The 20,012-nt window shown below is 40.9% G+C and overlaps 1 protein-coding gene across 1 annotated transcript; it reads left to right on the top strand.

Moving 5' to 3' along the window:
- The first annotated feature begins 18,068 nt into the window (after positions 1-18,068).
- Positions 18,069-19,682, top strand: dlx6a (distal-less homeobox 6a). The gene is made up of 3 exons (XM_054606507.1): positions 18,069-18,375; positions 19,030-19,223; positions 19,443-19,682. Exons 1-3 carry the CDS (start codon positions 18,069-18,071, stop codon positions 19,680-19,682), a joined length of 741 nt encoding a protein of 246 aa, XP_054462482.1.
- Positions 19,683-20,012: the final 330 nt, after the last annotated feature.

Genomic DNA, 20,012 nt, shown 5'->3' with positions numbered 1-20,012 from the left:
GATCATTGCCACAATGCCATGATGAGTGCGCTGTGTATGAAAGTATTATGTGATGGTGTGTGCAATAACTTCAAGATCCGTGCATATATATATATATACAGTATATATATGGCCATCAGTATTTAGAAATATGGCAATTTGCTGTATAACAAATGGCTGTTAAGATACATACATACATACATAAATCTGTTGGTTTTGGTGAGCTAACACCAAACACAGAATTTCAGCGAGAAACGAGTTAGGAGCAGCTCTTATTTGGGATATTACATTAGTAATGATAGCATGTATAAGAATGCTGTTTTCCATCACAATATACCAGATCGATAAATGTCAGGTGTTTTAAGGTAGAGGAAAACCTTATATAAAATAAACAGTGTTTATAAGCATAAGTTACCCATATGTCGTACGCTGACAATCATAACAGCCCAACAAATGTGCTAATAGATGCTAAAAGCTAATAATTGTGCACTCCAAGCTGACATAGAGGTTTCCTTCTTGGGATTTTCCACCAATAACTTTTGTTATTCTCGTGTTGATCTCCCCACAAACTCTTGGTCATTACAGTTTATTTTCCAACCACAACATGCGCACGCATCTCACAATGACGTTGCTTGAGAACATGACAGTGCACTTGGAGTATTTGAATGAGTTAGTGGCCTACAGGAGATTCCATAGGGAATAACAAATGTTTGGTATCTCTGCCGCGTATGAAAAAGGGTTGAACATTTCCTATTATTTAAAAAAAACGCCACTATTTCAATGGGGGTTCTACTTTTTGGCAGTTGTTTGGCTGATGTAAAACACAGGAGTATTCACTTTTCATTTTCTTTCTGTCTAAAGTGGAATTCAAGAAAGAAGTTTTGTGGAAAAGAAAACATCCGCCACTTTTTTTCAGATCCGTCAGTGTGACATTGATGTGGCGTGTCAAACGCAAACTCTTGTCACCTGTTTGTCTTCTTCCAACAAACACAAAGACTATTGTTTTTGGTTGTGTATGGAGTATTTTGGCCACTTCACACCTGTCATTCACATCAGCCTGCCCATTCAGCAGCGTGAAGGGAAGGTCTTTTTTTTCTGTGAACTGCACTCATTTTCCCAGTCAATGGACAAAAATGTGATAATTGCATTTATACAAAACCAACGACCTAATAATTGTTCCCACAGAGACAAATGAATGAACAACCAACAGAAGTGTTCTTCCAATGAATGAGTTAAGTTGAATTTTCAAATCTCACCTTATCTGAAAAAGGCATCAAATAGCGTCTTCTTTTTGGTACTATATTGCACATCTACAAAAGCTCCTGTAACATTGCTGTGTGTCGATTCAAGGCTTCTGGTTTCATGATTTTTGGTCTGGAGGAGAGTGGGTTGTGGTTTGCAGTAAGGGTGCCAACAGAGGCCATGTGATAGGCATTACCTCAGAGCGAGGGTCCATGGAGATGATTACACTTTAAGAGCTTTTTAATGTTCATTAACACTTCTGGCTCCTCATAGGCCTCAGTTTATATCATGGCTACATCTCACTTTAGCTTACCTGAAGCTGTAAAACTGTGTAAAACTCAAACTGTGAAACTGTAGCATGAAGCTGGGATTAAAACAGTTCACATTCTTGTACAAAAAAAAAAGACATTTTCTAAATTAGGTTTAATTTGAATGTGAATTTGCAGAACCACAAAATGTTTGTGACGTTTTGCTACCCAAGTAAGTGTTCTTTTTGAGCAAGTGCCACAATTTATAGATATTATACAGACCCTCTTAATTCTCCATAAACATGGAGTTAGTATGCTGCTACTGGTATTTATATAAAACCACTTAACACACATTACATGAAGCCCAATTTGTCACAAAGAGACTGAAAGCAAAGCTTTCACTAAGAGCTGTAAACATGTTTTTTGGCAACATTACATTCAAGTTTACCACTGTTTCCAAAGTTTTAAACAAAAATGGCGAAGCACAAGCTGCTCATTTTCCTGCAAGTTACAATAGTTTGTTGTTTCTTGGATTAGAGGCGAATATCAAAATTGCTAAAAGTTGTTAGGCTCACGCAGTGATTGTTAGTACGGCACTGTTGTAGTAGACTCACAAATAGGTGTTTTCCACCTCGCATGCATTCATAAATGTGATTATGGAGAGAGCAGCATGATCACCAACTAGAATTAAACATAGCTCCATTACACTATTTAAAATTATTACTTCGTCTCATAATTTTACGAGCCATCATTCAGTGATTTTCTCCAGTTTTCTCCGTTCCACTTCATACCTCCTCGGCTCTGCCAAAAAAATAATTTGGTGATGGCCACATGCTTTACTGCAGAAACATCATGCAAAAAGCTCAATGCTGCACTAACTCTAACAGGGAGTTGATGAAATGGAGCGCATGGTTTCTGGTTGACGTGTTACATTCATAAATATGATTCTTCGTGCTGTTCTTCTTGCTCAAACCTCAAAAGCTTTTCCTTGATTTTACAGCAGTAGACATATTGATTTTTCCTACTGGCACAATTCGGCCTTCACAGATTTTTAGGCTTCAGGATACAAAATGAAGCTTACAAATGCTGCCAGACCCAAGAAATTGAGACTAAGGGCTTCACCAAAACCATAGCACTGACCCAGACAACTAATCACAGGTTGCTCCACCAAGTTTTGATAACTGCTGTATTTATGAACGTGCAACCACGAGACTAAGTGAAAATAATCTGTTACCATTTTCCTCCTTCCCTTTGGATTACTAAACATAGGGATTCATCTAGTCAGCTGTCAGTGATGCCTTGCATATGATGGTATCAGGTGTACTTTATGACGCATCATTCATGTTACCGGATATCTAAAACTAAGACAGAGGTAAAGTGCTCTCAATGAACTTGATAGCAAAGCATTCAAAACAAAGAAAATGTCCACCAAGCAGTAACCTCATGTGCTGAGAAATGAAACCAACGTGGAAGTGCAAAAGATCTGCAGATCCTCAAATAGCCACTTGTGGTTGGCTCCAAAAGTAAATCAATCCCGATAAACCCCCATATAAATAATGCAAAACTTTACAGCCTGGTACAAAAAAGTTTTGGTCTCTATAGATGATATCACTGTTAATGAAGACGGCTAGAGCTGCCCACTTTGATGATTTCCTCCTTTTGGAGCATTTCAAGATTATAGGAAATACACTTATTTCTGTTCTTTCCGAGAGTAGGATAAGAAGATTGATATCGATGATGTATTAGTATTGGGTACGGAGCCGAAGTGAGATTGTGTTTACAAAGCTAAACATTTAAAAAACGTGAAGCAGGGAAGAAGCTCATCGGCTCTTAAGAACGGGTAACAATATGCTACCCTACCAAGAACCTTCAGGTGTTTTAAGATGAATCGTGTTTGTTTAACAGCATGAACAGTAATGTTAAACCAACAGTTTTTGATTTTAGGGTGAGTCACGTGTTGGAACTATTTCTAAACCAAACAACAAGTTTATGTGTCACATAGGGACACGGGATAACGTTACAGTGGAGGTGGTCTCTGTTGGGGCTGTCAGTTTTGCTAATGTTTTGTACAAAGGAATTTGAATTTGAGAATGAGGGCTTCTACTTGGCTACAGTGAGTAAAAAGACATTAATAGACTGCAATGACAAATGTGTTAAAAATGCTATAAAATTATTAACTTGCGGAAGGGTGTTGTTCGCTTAGCCCAGCTAGCTCCTGCAGTCTGCTTACAACCCTAGTGCTGCTTTGAGTAACAAGCTAACATTAACGTGAGGCAGTTGAGATATTACAAATTCAGCAGATACATTTATCAGCAATTTTGTGTAGAATTCAAACTGCTTCACATTACGTCTCAGAGGGTTTGGTGTCATTCATGACATATTGCTAGTTTTCTTCATTTTTTGTTACCAAAGCATCAGCACATACCTCCCCTGAAACCACAAATTGTCCTTCCATTTTATTTACAGGTTAAATGTACAACGATACAATGTGCTCATTTGTCAGCATTTGAGTCATGAGTTTATTTTTTCACTTTGGACAGTGCCAAGCTAGCTGTCTCCAGTCTAAGCTTGGTTAAACATGTTTTGACTCCGGCTCTGTGGAAGACATGAAATTCATATCAGTCTTCTCAGGCCCCTCTTGCAAAGATATGCGTGCTTCCCCAAATGTTGAACTTCTCAATTAATATATTACTAATAACCAAGACCTAAACCTGACTTCTCTGAAACAACATCTTCCATCATCAGTAAGTTTGGTTAATATGATTAATACTTCTGGGGTTCACATCAAACAGTGGTTTGGTCTGCAAATTGGAAGGGCCTTGAAAAAACTCCCTCCAGTCTTGATTAATTTGATTAATTGATAACACAGCCGAGCTATAGCTTGCTGCCGGAGATTTATTCAACGCTAACGTCTAACATATTATTGAAAAGCCAAGGCTGAAAAATGGCAAGGGGACACATTGGTTTGTTTTGGCTTCGGGAGCCTTGTTCCATTCTACGAAATGGGTTTGCAGACTACTGGTGTGGAGCCGCTCTCTTTTATTTGACTATGTGCCTCGCTGTGAGAAAGGAAAAAATGGCTTTGTATAATCACCAACCAGCCACATGCCGCCCCCCTCCCAAAAAAAGGAAAAAAATGTTGGCAACTGTTTTTTGTGCAGAACATTAAAAAGAGAGCAAGAGAGAGAGAGAGAGAGAGAGAGAGAGAGAGAGAGAGAGAGAGAGAGAGAGAGAGAGAGGGAGAGACGTTTCTGACCGCAACTCATAAACCGCACTTTATTTAGACTGGCGTGCACCCATTATTTGTTCACAGGGGCTTTCAGTCAGTCTGAGGGAAATATGTTCCAGCATCTGGGGGGAGGAGAGAGGGGGATGATGGAGGGGGAAAGGGAGCGAGAGGAGGTGGGATGAACTCTTGCCAGGTGTCGGCCGTTGCCATGGCGTTCCATCAGGCGACTCCATTGCGGGCTCATCAGACTGAATGCCAATGGGAGGGCGTTTGCGGCGTGGAGAAACCGAAAGTGGCTCTAAAGCACTGGGCTCAACCACCCCCCAAACACTTCCCCCCTCCCTGCCACCCACCCCACGGGAATGTATAGAATGTGATCTGCTTCCGTGATGCATGATTGACAGGGAGAGTCGATGTAACACACTCAGGGCTTGCTCTCTCGGTTAAATGTGTCATTGCAAACATTTTCTGTGACATATCGAAGAGAGTTGGGTCTAAAATACAGCCTGATAATTCCGGTTAGGCGGGTGATTTGCTGGTGAGCAGAATGATGTGCATGATTTTTTGCTTTTATCTGTACCCCAGGCCTTCAAAGTACCAAGCTTTTATGGATTTTATTTGGGGGGGGGGGGGGGGATATGCTCCAGCTGCAGCAATGGTAGAACTGGGATGTCATTTTTTTACACCCACAAAGCATATCTTGCTTTAAATTCCAAAATCCAGAGACATTTTGTCTTAACCGCTCTTCTGCTGCTTTGGTATGAATGGTTTACATTATCATCCTCTCCACTACCCATGGTTCCTAGCAGTGCTTCCATGCTCATGAATATTGTGTGGCATTGTCGGAAATGTCACCATCGTCATCATTGATACACAAAACAGCTCTATCTCTATTCACCTATATTCCTGCTCGGCAGCAACTGTACATGTTCACAAACTGAATAGGCCTCGCTCGCTGCAACTCTTAGCAACTGTTGCTATGTGTAACATTGTTGAACTCCACCTCTCGCTCGCTCTTCAAAACGCGAATGACTAATCCATCACAGAGCACACTGAAAGCTCTTGGTGAGGCCTCTGGAGCCGCTTGACGCCCCCCGTGACCCTCTCCTGGATGTTTCCTCATTACTTTATAATGTATTCACGCTTATGCTTCCATGGCGCTCGCCCTGGCCTCGTAATGGGAGGAAGCAGTGAGCTGTTCCAATGCATGCGAGCCCGGCACAATTTGCACTTCATTTTTATTAACAAAAAACAGCCAGCACCAGCTTCTGGCGGTGCCTTGCCAAAGCTCACCAGGCTCCACTGTGCACCGCCGACAAATTCCCTGCAATGTGACGACAGGATAGAGTCTCTCAGCATCAGTGGGGTACCTCCGCTGGCCCCCCGGGAGATGCTGTCATTATGCGTGTTTGCAATCATGGGAGCTGAATACTTTGGCTGGAAGTGAGAGAGAGGACTGACGGAGGCAGAGGGAGAAGGAGGGGAAGAGATTGAGGGAGAGGGAGAGAGAGAGAGAATGAATGTTTCGGCTCCTCTGCGCTGTTTGGAGCTTTCTGAAATGCATGTGCTATCATAGCAATGTTGTGTTTACCACAGCAGGAGGCAAACACAGAGTCACAGAGGAGAGGCGCGGAAACGCCAGACACAGTAAAATGAGCAAAATACATACATTAGGACTCTCTGTATTCACTACACACGAGCCGAGCCGAGGGGGAAAAAACTCATTTCAATATAAATGGAAGACAAGCAGGGGAGTGTGTGTCTTTATATCAGCTTTTGAACATCTCTTTTTTTTTGCTTACCCCATGGAAATACCCAGCAGAAGCCCTGGGACGAGTTGTGCCGGGAAGTCAGGATGTCAATGTTAATTTTCTCCCCGTTGCTAAGAAGACTCTCTCCCACAGAGGCCCTGGTTCCCTCCCCCATGGTCACCGCACTTTCAGTCAAAGAAGCCTTTCTGTTTCCAGGCTTCCTTGTGCAATCAGACATTGAGGAACATCTCCGCATCAGGCAGCTCCGTGGACACGGGAGACCCCAACATCTGGGGGCTGTATTGATTTCCAGGGGGAGGGGGAAAGGGGCTGGGTAGGAGGGATGTCTCCCTAGTGAGCTATTCAGAGCAGCTACTTTCGCACACAGCCACATCCTTCAGCTGGGATTGTCATGCTTGGGTTTTGATGGCAGGGTGTAGTAGCCGCTTGTCTTACACAGGAGTAACACAAGCAAGCACTTTAATATATCAATACCATACCAGAGGCTTTAGCTGGTAGCCACATCAAGGGGAAATTGCTAATGTGAGGACAAGTTGCAAGGGAAGCATTGTAAACACTAAACATTTTAGTCTGTCAACGTCTAGTGAGAAGTGGAAATCACTGACACAAATAGCTGTTGTGTGGCCGCCTCAAAATGATCCCTCTCAGTCGCCTTAGTCACCTTTGCGACTAACACGCTGTGCTGGTTATCATGTAACACATCAGGAGCTTAAGGGGGGTTAGATGATATGCTGTATGCACTGCCAGGCATAAAACCCTCTTTCACCTTACTGGTCTTATTGTCTGCATGCAACGGCACAGAAACACCACATTCCGAGATGCATTGTTGGTGGAGCATTTTCACATTTTTGAGTCTAAATCAATCAATCACAAGAGGAGTTTTAGGGTGGAAAACATAAAGAAGCATTGTACTGCTCAAAGCCTTAATTGATTTCTACCTGCAGCATAATTTCCATTGTTATCTTCGTCCTGAAAGTCTTTGTTCGGTGATTCTTTCAAAAATTCAGTTTAAGGCTGTCGTTTGACAAATCGATACAGTTTTAAAATAAACACCAAAGAAAGTGAGCATTGTGTGATGTGTTTTATTCAGTTTCAATCAGTGAGATACAGCCCAAAAGATTTCATTTGCACCTGAAGGAATTATTTACATCACAATTAGACAATTCTGCAATTAAAGTAAAATTACTGTACTCTACACATTTATCAATTTGGTTTAAATAAAAATATGTTTAATTCAACATAATGTTAAAAATGCATTATTATTCTAAGCCTTTATTTCACACTCAGAACTAAAGGACTTTAGTCTATTAAATGTCAAACAACATTGAAAGAGTTCATTGTTACATCTTCAAATGTCTTGTTTTATCTGACCAACGGTCTAAAAACATCCAAAATATTCAGCTAACTGTGTTATGGAACAGACGACAGCAGCAAATGCAAACTGGAAATATTATAATTTTGTCTTGAAAAAAACATTGATATAATGATTTGATTATCAAAATAGATGCAGATTAATTGTGTTTGAGCATTAATAAAATGTATATCATACATGCAGATCACATACAGACTTGCACACCTGCCTTTAAGATGGAAAATGCCCAAGCCATGAGACAAGATCTCAAACTGATTTTTTCTAAGTGCACATGCAGGAAACAGAGTTGCTGGCTGAAGTCTAAACAGGGAAAAGACAAAAATGACAGGGATTTCACCGTTGAATCCCTTTAGCGGGCCACTGACACATGAATGAGGGCAAAGAGAGAGAGAAAGGAGAGAAAAGAGAGAGAGAGGGAGAGAGAGAGAAAAAAGAGTAGACAACCAATTTGGGAGTAATGCAACTAAAAACTGACAAGTGTAATTTCATCCATCTGGGCCGATGTGTAAAAAGCGCTGCTCCGAACATTCCCCATGATTCCCCCTGATTGATCTTCCCCTGGTCTGAAACACCTATTATTAGCCACGAGCCTAATAGCACCAGGATGGCTCAGTGCTCTCCCAGGGGCCAATTCTCCGGTCATCTGCCCCTCACTCACCACAGCTGTGGAAACCAACCAGGGAGAGGGAGGAGAAACAGGGGAGGGGGAGGAGGAGGAGGAGGAGGAGGAGGAGGGGAGGGGAGAGGAGATGAGGGGATGGAGCTGCCAAGAGGGGATGGAGGCGTACCTATTGGGGGAGTGGGGGAAGGGGGGGGGGGGGGTGTGGGGTTAGGGAGAGGGAGCGAGGTTGAGGGGAGAGGAAGAGAGGGGTAGAGTGGGTATGAAGAGGAATATGGAGAGGAGAGGACGGGATGGAGGAGAGATGGAGGCCAGCGACTGGACATGCATGAGGGGGGAGGGGGGGGGACATGAGAGGAAGGTGGGCGTGATGGAAAAGCCAGGGAGAGACATTGGAGAGGGGAAAACAGGGAGACAAAGAGAAAAAAAGTTATTCATAAGCATTTCCTTTAAAAAAAAAGAAAAAAAAATCAATTTCACCTTTTGCTGATTGAAATGATGGTTAAAAACATTACACAGTATATTCATTGGCTTTGTGCTCAATGTAATTACTCAGGTGGAAATATAAAATGAGTAGAAAGGCTGACACGAGGACACGATGCCTGACTCGTGCTCATCCATCCCCTAATGCCGGCCGACAATACTCCAGAGTGAGCTTGGCACAATGAGCTTGTTTGATTGAATAAGAACTGATGGTCGTGCAGTAGTTTCAGGTATAATGACGCAAACATGGTCATTTCTTGATTATAATTTTTTTGCTTTAAATTTTAGTTTGAAAAATAAAAATTTGTTTGATTTTAAACATTAAATACTTTGAATTAATTTTAAAGTCTGTTTTCTTTGTTTAAGCTTATTTTAGATAACCTGAATCGACCTTTAACGGTAACAATTTATGCAAAGTCCCCATATTAACTATTTAAAAACATTGGAAACATTTAGGAAATGGTTTGTAACCCACTAAATTGTGTTTGTGATCAGATATAAGTGAATAACAATATTGTAAAACACAGTTGCAGTAATATAATATCAATTTCTTCATAGGAGAGGTTATCATTTTACTTAACTTATATCTGCTCAGAAGTGTTATAAACCATTTATTAAACGTTTACATACTGCTAATAAATGCTCAATAGAGGGACTTAAAGTAAAGTGTTACACATTTTTTCTTGACACATTATTGATAAAAATCATGGCAATTCACAAACTGTTCTGTTTGATGGACTCCTAAATATTCAATGTTGAACAAACTTAGAATGAATGTGGCCAATCCACGTTCAAGGTCCCAAACCCAGAACGGCCATGATGATGCCCAAGGTGAGATGTCAACAATAAGAAAGTTTGCAATATGAAGTCGAGGCAGAAATGTTGATTGCTGTCTGACTCTTTTGGGTGATTTTGCGATGGATTAAGGTCAGAAGTCATCTGTTAATCGCCCCTTCAGTCTCTTTGATTGAGTGAGCCCTCAGGTGAGGCGTAATGCATTTTCAAGGGCAATGATGACAACCAATGATGGCAATAATTGGCTACCTTCACTTCACTAAAATGGACAAAGTCCTAAAAAAATCTGCCCACTCGAATCTGACAGATCAGAGCAAATGAAAATAAAGGCCCTGAGGGCTTTCCAGCCAACGAATTAATAAGTATGATATTATGAGTCTGGCTATGGACACGATCTCCTGGCCAAATCATTACACTGATCTGTGATCTGCGGTTTGTTAACTAAGAGGATCCTGAACTTTCCTGATATAATTAGAAAGCTAGTATTTTAATTAAGGCTCAAGTGATAATCATAATATATATTTCTAATAATGCTGCACGATACAGAATCATTGTGGGCCATTAAATTCACAAGATTTTGTGTTTTATTTTCAATTCTTTATTTTATTATAAAAATGCTTGAATGAAGGATGATCATTTTATTATACGTTTTTTGCTGAGACAGACCTCCTACTATTAGAAATGGCTTTTCTCTGCATTATATGTGCATCACAGTGTAGCCAATTTAGTTTATGTCCAATACTTTTAAGTTTGTATAATCATGTGTCATTATTAAAGAGATCATTAATATGTATGTGTAATGCTCAGTAATTAGTGCATTCTGACATGCTATGCTTGTTTTCTAAACCTCGATTTAGAAAGAATATATATATATTGTTTCTAATATTCCTGTTAAACATGTTCTATATTTTGGTATTTTTATGCATTATTATTTTAAGGATAAGCTGCAGTATGATAGCAAATGCAAGATTTAAACACTGTAAAATGAACTGGAGGTGTGATGAATGTAATGACGATGATTATGATAATAGCAGCAACATTAGAAGCACCAAAATAAACATCAAGAGCCGGCTAATAGTAATAGTAATATTAATGGTGATGATGATGCAGGTAAGAGCTGTGAGGAAAAAAATGCCTTAATTGTTTTTGAGTACAACTATATGTTAAATATATAAAACATGTTTTCGAAATCAGAAAAAAAGCAACAACTTTCTGCTTTAATATGTTACAGGGTACCATTAACTTGTGTAACAAAGAAAACCTTTGAAGGTGTCTTTAAATGAGACATGTCTTTGAAGAAGATCATTAAAAGTTCTTTGCACTTCTTTTAGACATTTGTCCGCCTGAAGAGGAATGTTTCCTTCTTTTATCTTATCTTCAATGCTAAATAACTTGAAATTAATGTGGAGAAAATTTGATCGCAGGCCTACTCTTGGTAAAAAAATGGAGTGTTTGCACAAATGCACTCTGTTAATCCAACTTTCTGTGAGCAAGATGACGACTTAGCAGGGCAGAGCACAAGGCCAAACCAAAACCCAGCCTGATCTGAAATGCAGTTTCAGGTAGGAGTGTCTTAGGGTGCAGCAGACAAAGCTCCACAGCTATCACCTGACAAACTCCTACGACCCACAGCCCACGTGAACCCGAGCAGCATCTCGTCCACCACAACACATCTCACCAGGTGTGACTCCCTTTCTCTACACTTTCTTTCCACTTCGCTTCACACCGTCCTCTTAAATTTCAAGCTCTTTTATTTTGCGGTCAGTGTTGGCTATTGTGTGCAGCACTTCCTCCAGTGGGGCATTCATTCCAGCATGAGAGCCAGGCACACACACACACACACACACACACACACACACACACACACACACACACACACACACACACACACACACACACACACACACACACACACACACACTACTTTATTAGTTTGTAATGTGTGTATTAGGATATGTGTGTGTGTGTGTGTGTGTGGGTGTTTTCTTGTGAGAGATGTATCTACAAAATATTCCCACCGAACAGGATTGTTCAGTATTTTCACATAGGCCTATTCAAAGCAAGGTTTAATCCTGTATAAGATCAATAGAAGTCTATATTTTCTCTAATGTCAAAGCACTTCATGGAGAGTTTAGTATTATAATCAGTGTTTATTCCTTTTTTTATGAGGTTCATCTGGTTGTGTTTGAAGCTCAGATTCAGGTCTAAGTGAGATTTAAATTGGCGATTGTGGCTGTATTTATCCAGATGCCCCAAAATGTTAATCTCACTGTCATTAGTATCCTATAAAGGTAACACTTAACATGTTTATTCAGGTTTATCCCGTAAAAATGTGCTCACATCAGTCCACAGGCCTTACAAGGCATATAACTATTTATTTAGATCTACAATATTACAGGATCCATGTGTAGTGTGAAACTAAGAATTGTGAGTCTCATTTATTTCATTTAATCCCTCACATTTGTAATCGAGATTAGTATAGTTGCTACCAGACCTCATTAAGAATCCTGCAATTTTATTTCCCATAATAGCATCTTATTATTATGCCCCTACAAGGACTGACACGGATATGGAGGGACATTTAGCATCCTTGCACATTTTATCAAATCCCTTTTTTTAAGGGCTCACTATAATCCAGTGTTTGGGTTGTTATTTCTCTAGCAGGCTTCACGCAGCGTGGCTTCCACTGTGGAGGTTTTAAACCACCTGCCTGCTGGACACAGACAGTAACCGTCCATGTGTAATGATGATGGCCTCTCCACAGGATCTGCCTGTGTCACAGATAAATATGCTCAGATTGCATTTAATTAACCTTAACGAAAAATCTGCACCGGCTAAAAATATATTTTATACCTGACATTATGCTTGTTTTCTTCACCTCCTATAATACGCTTTATGTTATATTCAGTTAAGAAATATCTCTATTCTTCATACAGTAATATTGTCTGCAGCATACTACCAAATACAAGACTGAAACACTATGAACGAACTGGTCATTATGGAGATATCATCAGTTAAGGCAGCAACATTAAGAATAATAGTCCAATAATAAAAGGGAATAATAATCATAATACAAATATTAAATGCAAAAAAACTTGCAATAATTGACGACCAAACGTATCATTTTAGCTACAAGGTGTGATCAAGTCCAAATGCTTTACAAATTCTTCCATATTTAAGTTTTGCACCGGTTACTGTTCATGTGTGCTTAATGATTAAACATTTCAGGAGTTTGTTTAATGCTCCCTCTTGTCAAGTATTCCTTCTTCATTTCTGCATTTTTATTTTTTCTCTCCCGGTCACGACAGATGAAAAGGAGCTCTAATTAATCCAGGAGGTTGGGAAATAAATGATTGTCTTTGAAGTAGGCCCGGGCCTCGGACTGCATTAGAAGCCAAGCATGTGATTTGCAACTGTTGAAGTAAAACCCTCACTCTGCTGCAGGAGGAGGAAAAAAAAAGGAGGGTGGATTCTCGGCAAAAGAAAATGGTATCTTTGTTTGCTCTCCTTTGTTTACCAGGGGATTCTTTCTCATTTTTCCTCCTTTTTTTTCATTTTTACTAATTCATTTCAATGGCTTTCAAACAGGAAAATGGAAATGTTGCTCCTGCCCTCTATTTCAGAGGCAGCGTCCTGGCAACAGAGCAATTTTCTATCATCAGGGATAAACGGCATCGAACAGTACATTCTGATAAAAAAAGAGCCCATGATTGCTGGCCTTCCTGTCTGTCATCTATCGACCAAATCCTCTCCTTCAAGACCGACCACTGTGCTGTCAGACCTAATAATGCATGCTCCGGCACTATAGTCTTATATTTAACAACATGAAATTCAGATAAAGTTTTTTAATAAAGCTCCTTTGTTGTTGATTCGTTTTACAGGATCAGGCTTGTTCATCAGACGTTAAACAGCAGCACTGAGCCTTATAATAAAAATATATATATTTACACACTGTGGGCTTAAAAAAAGCAGTTTAATGTGAAAACCCTTATATGTTTCCTCCTTATTTCTACATGTATTGTCTTAATGATACTGATATAATACGGCCAGAAATGTAAAGACATTGTTGTCATTTCCACACATTTCTGCTGATGATGATCAAACATAATATTTCACCAAACGACTGAATTTCAGGCTGCCTCCGTTTATTTTCATTATTGCAGGAACGAATGACAACATATATACAAACATACGACTTCAGCAGGAAAACCGAGCAATGCAATCACTCAGCTGGACCTAAACATGCGGCGAGGAGGAGGCGACAAGAGAAACAAGCAGTCTTAATTAGGACTCGGGCCCTGAGTGGGACCAGTGCAGCTTCAGTCTGCCAAATTAAATCCATTAGTCTGTGAGAGGCTGTGAGGATCCAGCGGTACAGGCCGCATGCTTATTTGTGGTCATTTAGCTTCACAAGCAGCACGCTGAGCTGGGTGCATCTGAAGTCCCTCGCTTGTGTGCACCTGGGGCCATGCATATGCCAATTTGGCCATTTACTGGAGAGATAATGCAATCCCAATTTATGATGCAAAACTTATTGTAAACAGTCGTCTGGGAGAGGGGGAGGGAGGGAGGGTTGTGTTTTTCTTTATGACAAAACCGCACTAATTTTTCTTGGTGTAGTTGCGCTTTTCAGAAAACACATCAAAGCTTTGCATAAGTGGGGTTTGCATGAATCCTTTTTTTTTTTGGATGAATCCTGATAGCATTAAAGGCTGATCTGTGGTCATTTTGGGCTCATGTGCATGTGTGTATATGTGTGTTTGTGCTCCCTCTGTATGCAGTTGCATCCACCGACAGCTGCATGCATCTGAGCTTCTCCTCCCCACTTTCCCCTCCCTTCCCTCGGCAGAGATGGAGAGCCGTCGCCGCCTGGCTGTCTGTGGAGAAGGGAGACATGTTGTTTAAGAGCCTCCCGGTCTCTGTCTGCAGAGACAAGCCTCAGAGATCCAGTGGATCTGCTGCTAGAGGAACCGACCGCAAACGCCCTGCCTCTGGCTGCAATAACGACCTGTGTCTTGTTGGAACTCTAACAAAATAGACAATTAAATACGTGCAGACTTAAAACACAGTCAGTGACACCCATAGGAGGAAACTAGTCGTATTGTATAGATGTTGAACCATATATACATATACATATATACCATAATATCTGTGCGTAAAGGACCTTACCCAAGCGTGCTGGTGTTACCAATTTGGGTTAAGGTGCCATAGATGGCCTTAATAATATCTCAACTGGCAGTGACTGTGTTAACCATGCAGAGAACGTCAGCTAACACCTAAACGCAATGTAAAAAAAAATATTCTCAGCTTTCATGTATGCCGACGCAGACAGTGGATGTCAGGGAAATCCCAGGCCTGGAGTGATTTTAGAGAGTCATTCATCAGCGTTTATAAGACAGCTGGAAATAAAGACCACTTCTGTTAAACCACCACGGCCATTGATTGTGCTGAAGGTCAATCATCTACTTAGGGACAAAGTGATTTCTAGATTTGCAGCAGTTCATTTGGTGATTGACATTTGGACCAAGTGAAATATAAAATAATTTCTCCTCCAGAATAAGGCTGTGAACTCCTAATAGGACAGACTACAACACAGGGCACAGGTGGAGCACGATGTCTCATTTTCTACATTTCAAAACATTTTTTTTTTTAATTTAAGAGAAACCAAATGATGGTTTCTATATTCTGTCCACTGGTGGCATCCTGTATGGCCCGCTGCTTTCTCCATGTGCCTTGCAATCAGACACGGTTGTCAGCATGCATGCAATGGACTACATCTTAAACATTTCAAAAGCACCAAGGTCGAGTATGTCATGTTCTCTCTATTCAAACAAATCCGTCCTTTCATCACTTCACTTAGAAAGAAAACCTCCCAAACACGCCTGCGGGACACCAAGACTGTGTTATAGAATAAGTAAGAATCAAGATGTGCTGCAATAATCCTGCAGTGGTTCGCAGGATGATGCTGCAAAACAGAAGTAAGATGTCTCATCTTAATCGAGCCCGAAAATTGTTAGCCCTGCAGGGGAAGCAACTAACATCAGTGCAAAGCATGTAGGTCTTTGTAGTAGCACTCAAAGGCGATTAGAAAAGGTATAGGATCTGGTTTCTCTGCTGCGTGTCCAAGTGGAACACGGGCAGGGGAATTGGCCACTATGTTGGATCAGTGAGGGGTGACCGAGGTCTGCACGGCCACACTGAGAGCCCAAACATACAGTAAGTAAGTAAGTAAGTAACATTTATTTATAAGGCACATTTAAAAACAGTTTTCACTGGCCAAAGTGCCGTACATGGTGCAAAGAGGCATATAAAGGAACACATACCACATACATAGACATAGATAAAACATATAAAACATATAAAATATACAGGATTATCTGAGAGGAATAAAAGCATTCATCAGTGTCAGTGAACATAAAAGAGCATTCAAAGGGAAGCTCTTACCTGCAGCGCTCCTGACGACAAAAGAGGCATTTTTTTAAAATAAAATTTAAATGAATAAGAGAGGCATAAAGGAAAATCCGTCTCTCTCCTCACATCATCCCTCTGTGCTGCTCTCCTGGTCCACTGCTGTAAAATGATTATCCGGCTGGGTTGTGCACTTTTTAAATCCCACAAAATAACAACCGTAACGATAATAGCAAGGTACCAAGTTCTGGTTACAGAAAAGGAGAAAATTGAAACTAAACGCTGCATTTAGACAACCATTTTTGATAAGAGGATAATTGAGGCGACACTGGCGTATAATTAGGGGATAATTTATGCTATATCCACTTTTATTCCACCCTCCCAAAATAAATCCAGTCCATAATCATTATAGGAGAATTGTTCTAAATTTTATAGCAGCAATTTGAGTAAAGTGTGGCCGCTAATCAAATAGGTTTTCGTAGTAACTTGATTGCAACCATAATTATTTTTCATCGCCCTTTTTTTTCTTTTTTTGTGTTGTTGCTGAAATCGCTGAATTGCGTCAATTTTTTTTATTTTTTTTTTGCTGAAAGTGGTGATAAACGTGATTTGAATGTACTGCTGCATGGAATATAATTTTAATGTTATATGTGGATCGAACATAGCAGCCCTCAGAGGCAAACTGTATAATTTACATATATTGAGGACCCTATCAGGCCTGGGATAAAGACACTGTCAGTTTATCACAGTATCCACCCTTCTATGTGCAAAATAACCTATTGTACCTCAGGCATATTGTTATTTGATGTGTCACATGTGCTGTATTTTCAATTGTCTGAAGATGCTTAATCATATGGTCAGTAGCCCCAAAGGGAACCCACAGTTATGATATACGTTACTGCTCATTAAGAGACATCAAAGCAAATGCACTGCAAAAAAAGGATCAATTCATAACCACTTATTCTTTATTAAAATAAAATAGTAAACATTGTAATTTGTAGATTTAAAAAATGGAATGGAATTGTAGGCTTATTTATGCTAATTTCCAAGGCGGTTCCACCTGTTTATGGAGTTTCCTTGACATAAAACAGGTCACTTTGTATAAATAATGAGTGTTTAAAACATCTTTCAACGTATAAATAACACGACTGTGATTATTCTTCACTTTGTGACTGTTTATTACTTTAGTACAAAATATCTAATCCATTTAAAAAACGATAGATTCTTTTTTTTTTGGACTTTTTTTTTATATGTATGAATATCTTGAAAATAATTGGTATTTAAATCATTTTTTTTATATTTAAAATCAATTTCGGCTTCAATATTGTGCATAATGATGTGTGTTGATGTTGTATACGTGATTCATTCCTTAAGAGAGGAGGGGTTAAAGGCTGGGAAACAAGAGGCAGCAGACTGTTGGCTCATCCGGATAAATCAAAGTGTTATTGGAAGGTTAGGGGTAAAAAACAAAACCGAAAAGAGCTGTTTTTACGTGTGAAGCTTGTCTGTAGGAATTATGCGTCTTTCCCACCATATATTATCCCCCATAGTTGTGGTGGGAGCTGGTAAGGTGGGTTAACTCCAGCTCAAGTCTCAGCTCTGATGACGTTGGGTTGGATGACCAATCGGGAGGCGCTGCCCTTTGGAGACAAACCATTTTACTTGTAGTGTCTGCATCAAGTCTGGAAAGCAAGGGCTCAATTTTTAAAACAGAATCCACCTTTAAAATCTCTCTCTTAACTTATGCCTATGAGCGAGAATATCACACAACAAGGGGGGAAATAAAGACGCCTCTGGAAAACCTGGGTGTTAATAGGACAATATCTGCTCTCGGAGAGACAGCAGCATCGAGAGAGAGAAAAACCGATTTGGTCTTGAGAGAGAGAGAGGGGGGTGAGTGCTCTCAAGGCAGGAAAATTCGATGATGACCATGACTGCGATGGCTGACGGTCTGGAGGCTCAGGACTCGTCCAAGTCTGCTTTCATGGAGTTTGGGCAGCAGTCGCACTCACAGCAGAGCTCTCCGTCCATGGCCAGCAGCCACTATCCGCTGCACTGTCTCCACTCCGGCTCCCACTCCCACCACCAGCACGACAGCACCGCGTACACCGGGACCAACACCTACAACAGGTCGCTACCCTACCCCTACGTGAGCCACGCTCACCACAGCCCCTACCTGCCCTCCTACCACAGCAACACGGGAGGACAGACCAGGTTAGACGGCACAGGTAAGAGACCCATTTGGTGTTTTTGGGGTTTTTTTTCAAGGAGGAAAAACGCACTGTAGCCTACCGTTAAGAGTGCTCCATGCTCCATCCTTTCTGCTCCTGCCAGTGGTGGTGTCATGGCCCCAAGTCTCCAAATTTCGGACGAATGGTCTTCCAGGTGTGTGATTACACCGGAGAGAAATGCGTGCGTAAATGGCACGTGCGTAAATGGCACAGGATGATTCAAGAATCCAGCATCCAGCATCCAGCCCATTGCCTTGCTGTCCCGTTTAGCACTCAGCCTCACTCCCCACAAACCCTGCTTTAATGCCCGGGGTGTGATCATCACGACCGTGCAATCCTCACCAACTCCTCGTGAAAATTAGGCAGCCCGCACGCCTTGAATGTTGTAATTAGCATTTAATTGACATGTCATTACCAGCAATATCCTAAATATGACAGCGTATGAGGGTTTCTGGCTGCCACGGCGCTTAAAGGCAAGGAGATTTTTTTTTTTTTAGGTTTTAGACAGTTTTCATCGGTGCACACTGCATTATTATTTTTTTTTTTATATCTTCATGGGATTTTCCAGCTGTTTAGACATATTTGTGTTTTTCACTGCACATATCTGCAGCCTGTGGTTCTGAATAATAACATTGGTTGTTTTTGTTGCAGAGCAGCAGAAGACGACGGTGATTGAAAATGGGGAAATTCGTTTTAATGGGAAAGGCAAGAAGATTCGCAAGCCTCGGACAATTTATTCCAGTTTGCAGCTCCAAGCACTGAACCACCGTTTCCAGCAGACACAATACCTCGCTTTACCGGAGCGAGCCGAGCTGGCTGCCTCTTTAGGACTGACACAGACCCAGGTACGAGGAGGAACCACCCTGTGCATGATATATATAATAGTCATATGAATAACTATTATAAAGACAAGCACCTTATAGTAGTATTATTATAATTTAGTTGTGTATTTTTCCTTTGGGTTATCATATTTCTAGTATTTATACTACATTTTTTTTTGCACAAACCTTCACACAACTCACATGCTCTTTTTTTTTTTTTCTCCACGTCCTTCTCTCCTGCAGGTAAAGATTTGGTTCCAGAATAAGAGGTCAAAGTTCAAGAAGCTGCTCAAGCAAGGAGGCAACCCGCATGAGAGCGACCCTATGCCGGGCTCCATGTCCCTGTCCCCTCGCTCCCCGACCATCCCTCCCATATGGGACGTCTCGGCCTCTTCCAAAGGAGTAAACATGCCGGCCAACAGCTACATGCCCGGCTACTCTCACTGGTACTCCTCCCCACATCAAGATTCCATGCAGAGATAGACTGATGGGACCTGGAGGGCCTCCGGATCTTCATGCAGTTTCCAACGTAGCCTACAATTTGTGTCAGAGACTGGATGCTGGATGCTGGAGAGGAGAAACCCCTCGGCTGCTCCTCTGCTGAAGGATAAAAGAAAAACGCAGCCGAGGTGTGAAGACACAGAACAAGGGAACTAACCTTTTTTTTTTTTTTTTTAGCGTACATGGCTGTTCAGTTCAGTGGGCTCGCATATTTGTTATGCTTTCATTCATGTCAACATCTGAACGTCAATATACCAAATATTATCAGTGACATTTCAGCCACGTTGGGAAAAAAAAAAAAGACTGCTTTAC

This window comes from Anoplopoma fimbria, chromosome 10, assembly GCF_027596085.1.
Source record: "Anoplopoma fimbria isolate UVic2021 breed Golden Eagle Sablefish chromosome 10, Afim_UVic_2022, whole genome shotgun sequence".
Classification (NCBI taxonomy): domain Eukaryota; kingdom Metazoa; phylum Chordata; class Actinopteri; order Perciformes; family Anoplopomatidae; genus Anoplopoma; species Anoplopoma fimbria.
This window is presented reverse-complemented; position numbering and strand designations above follow the sequence as displayed.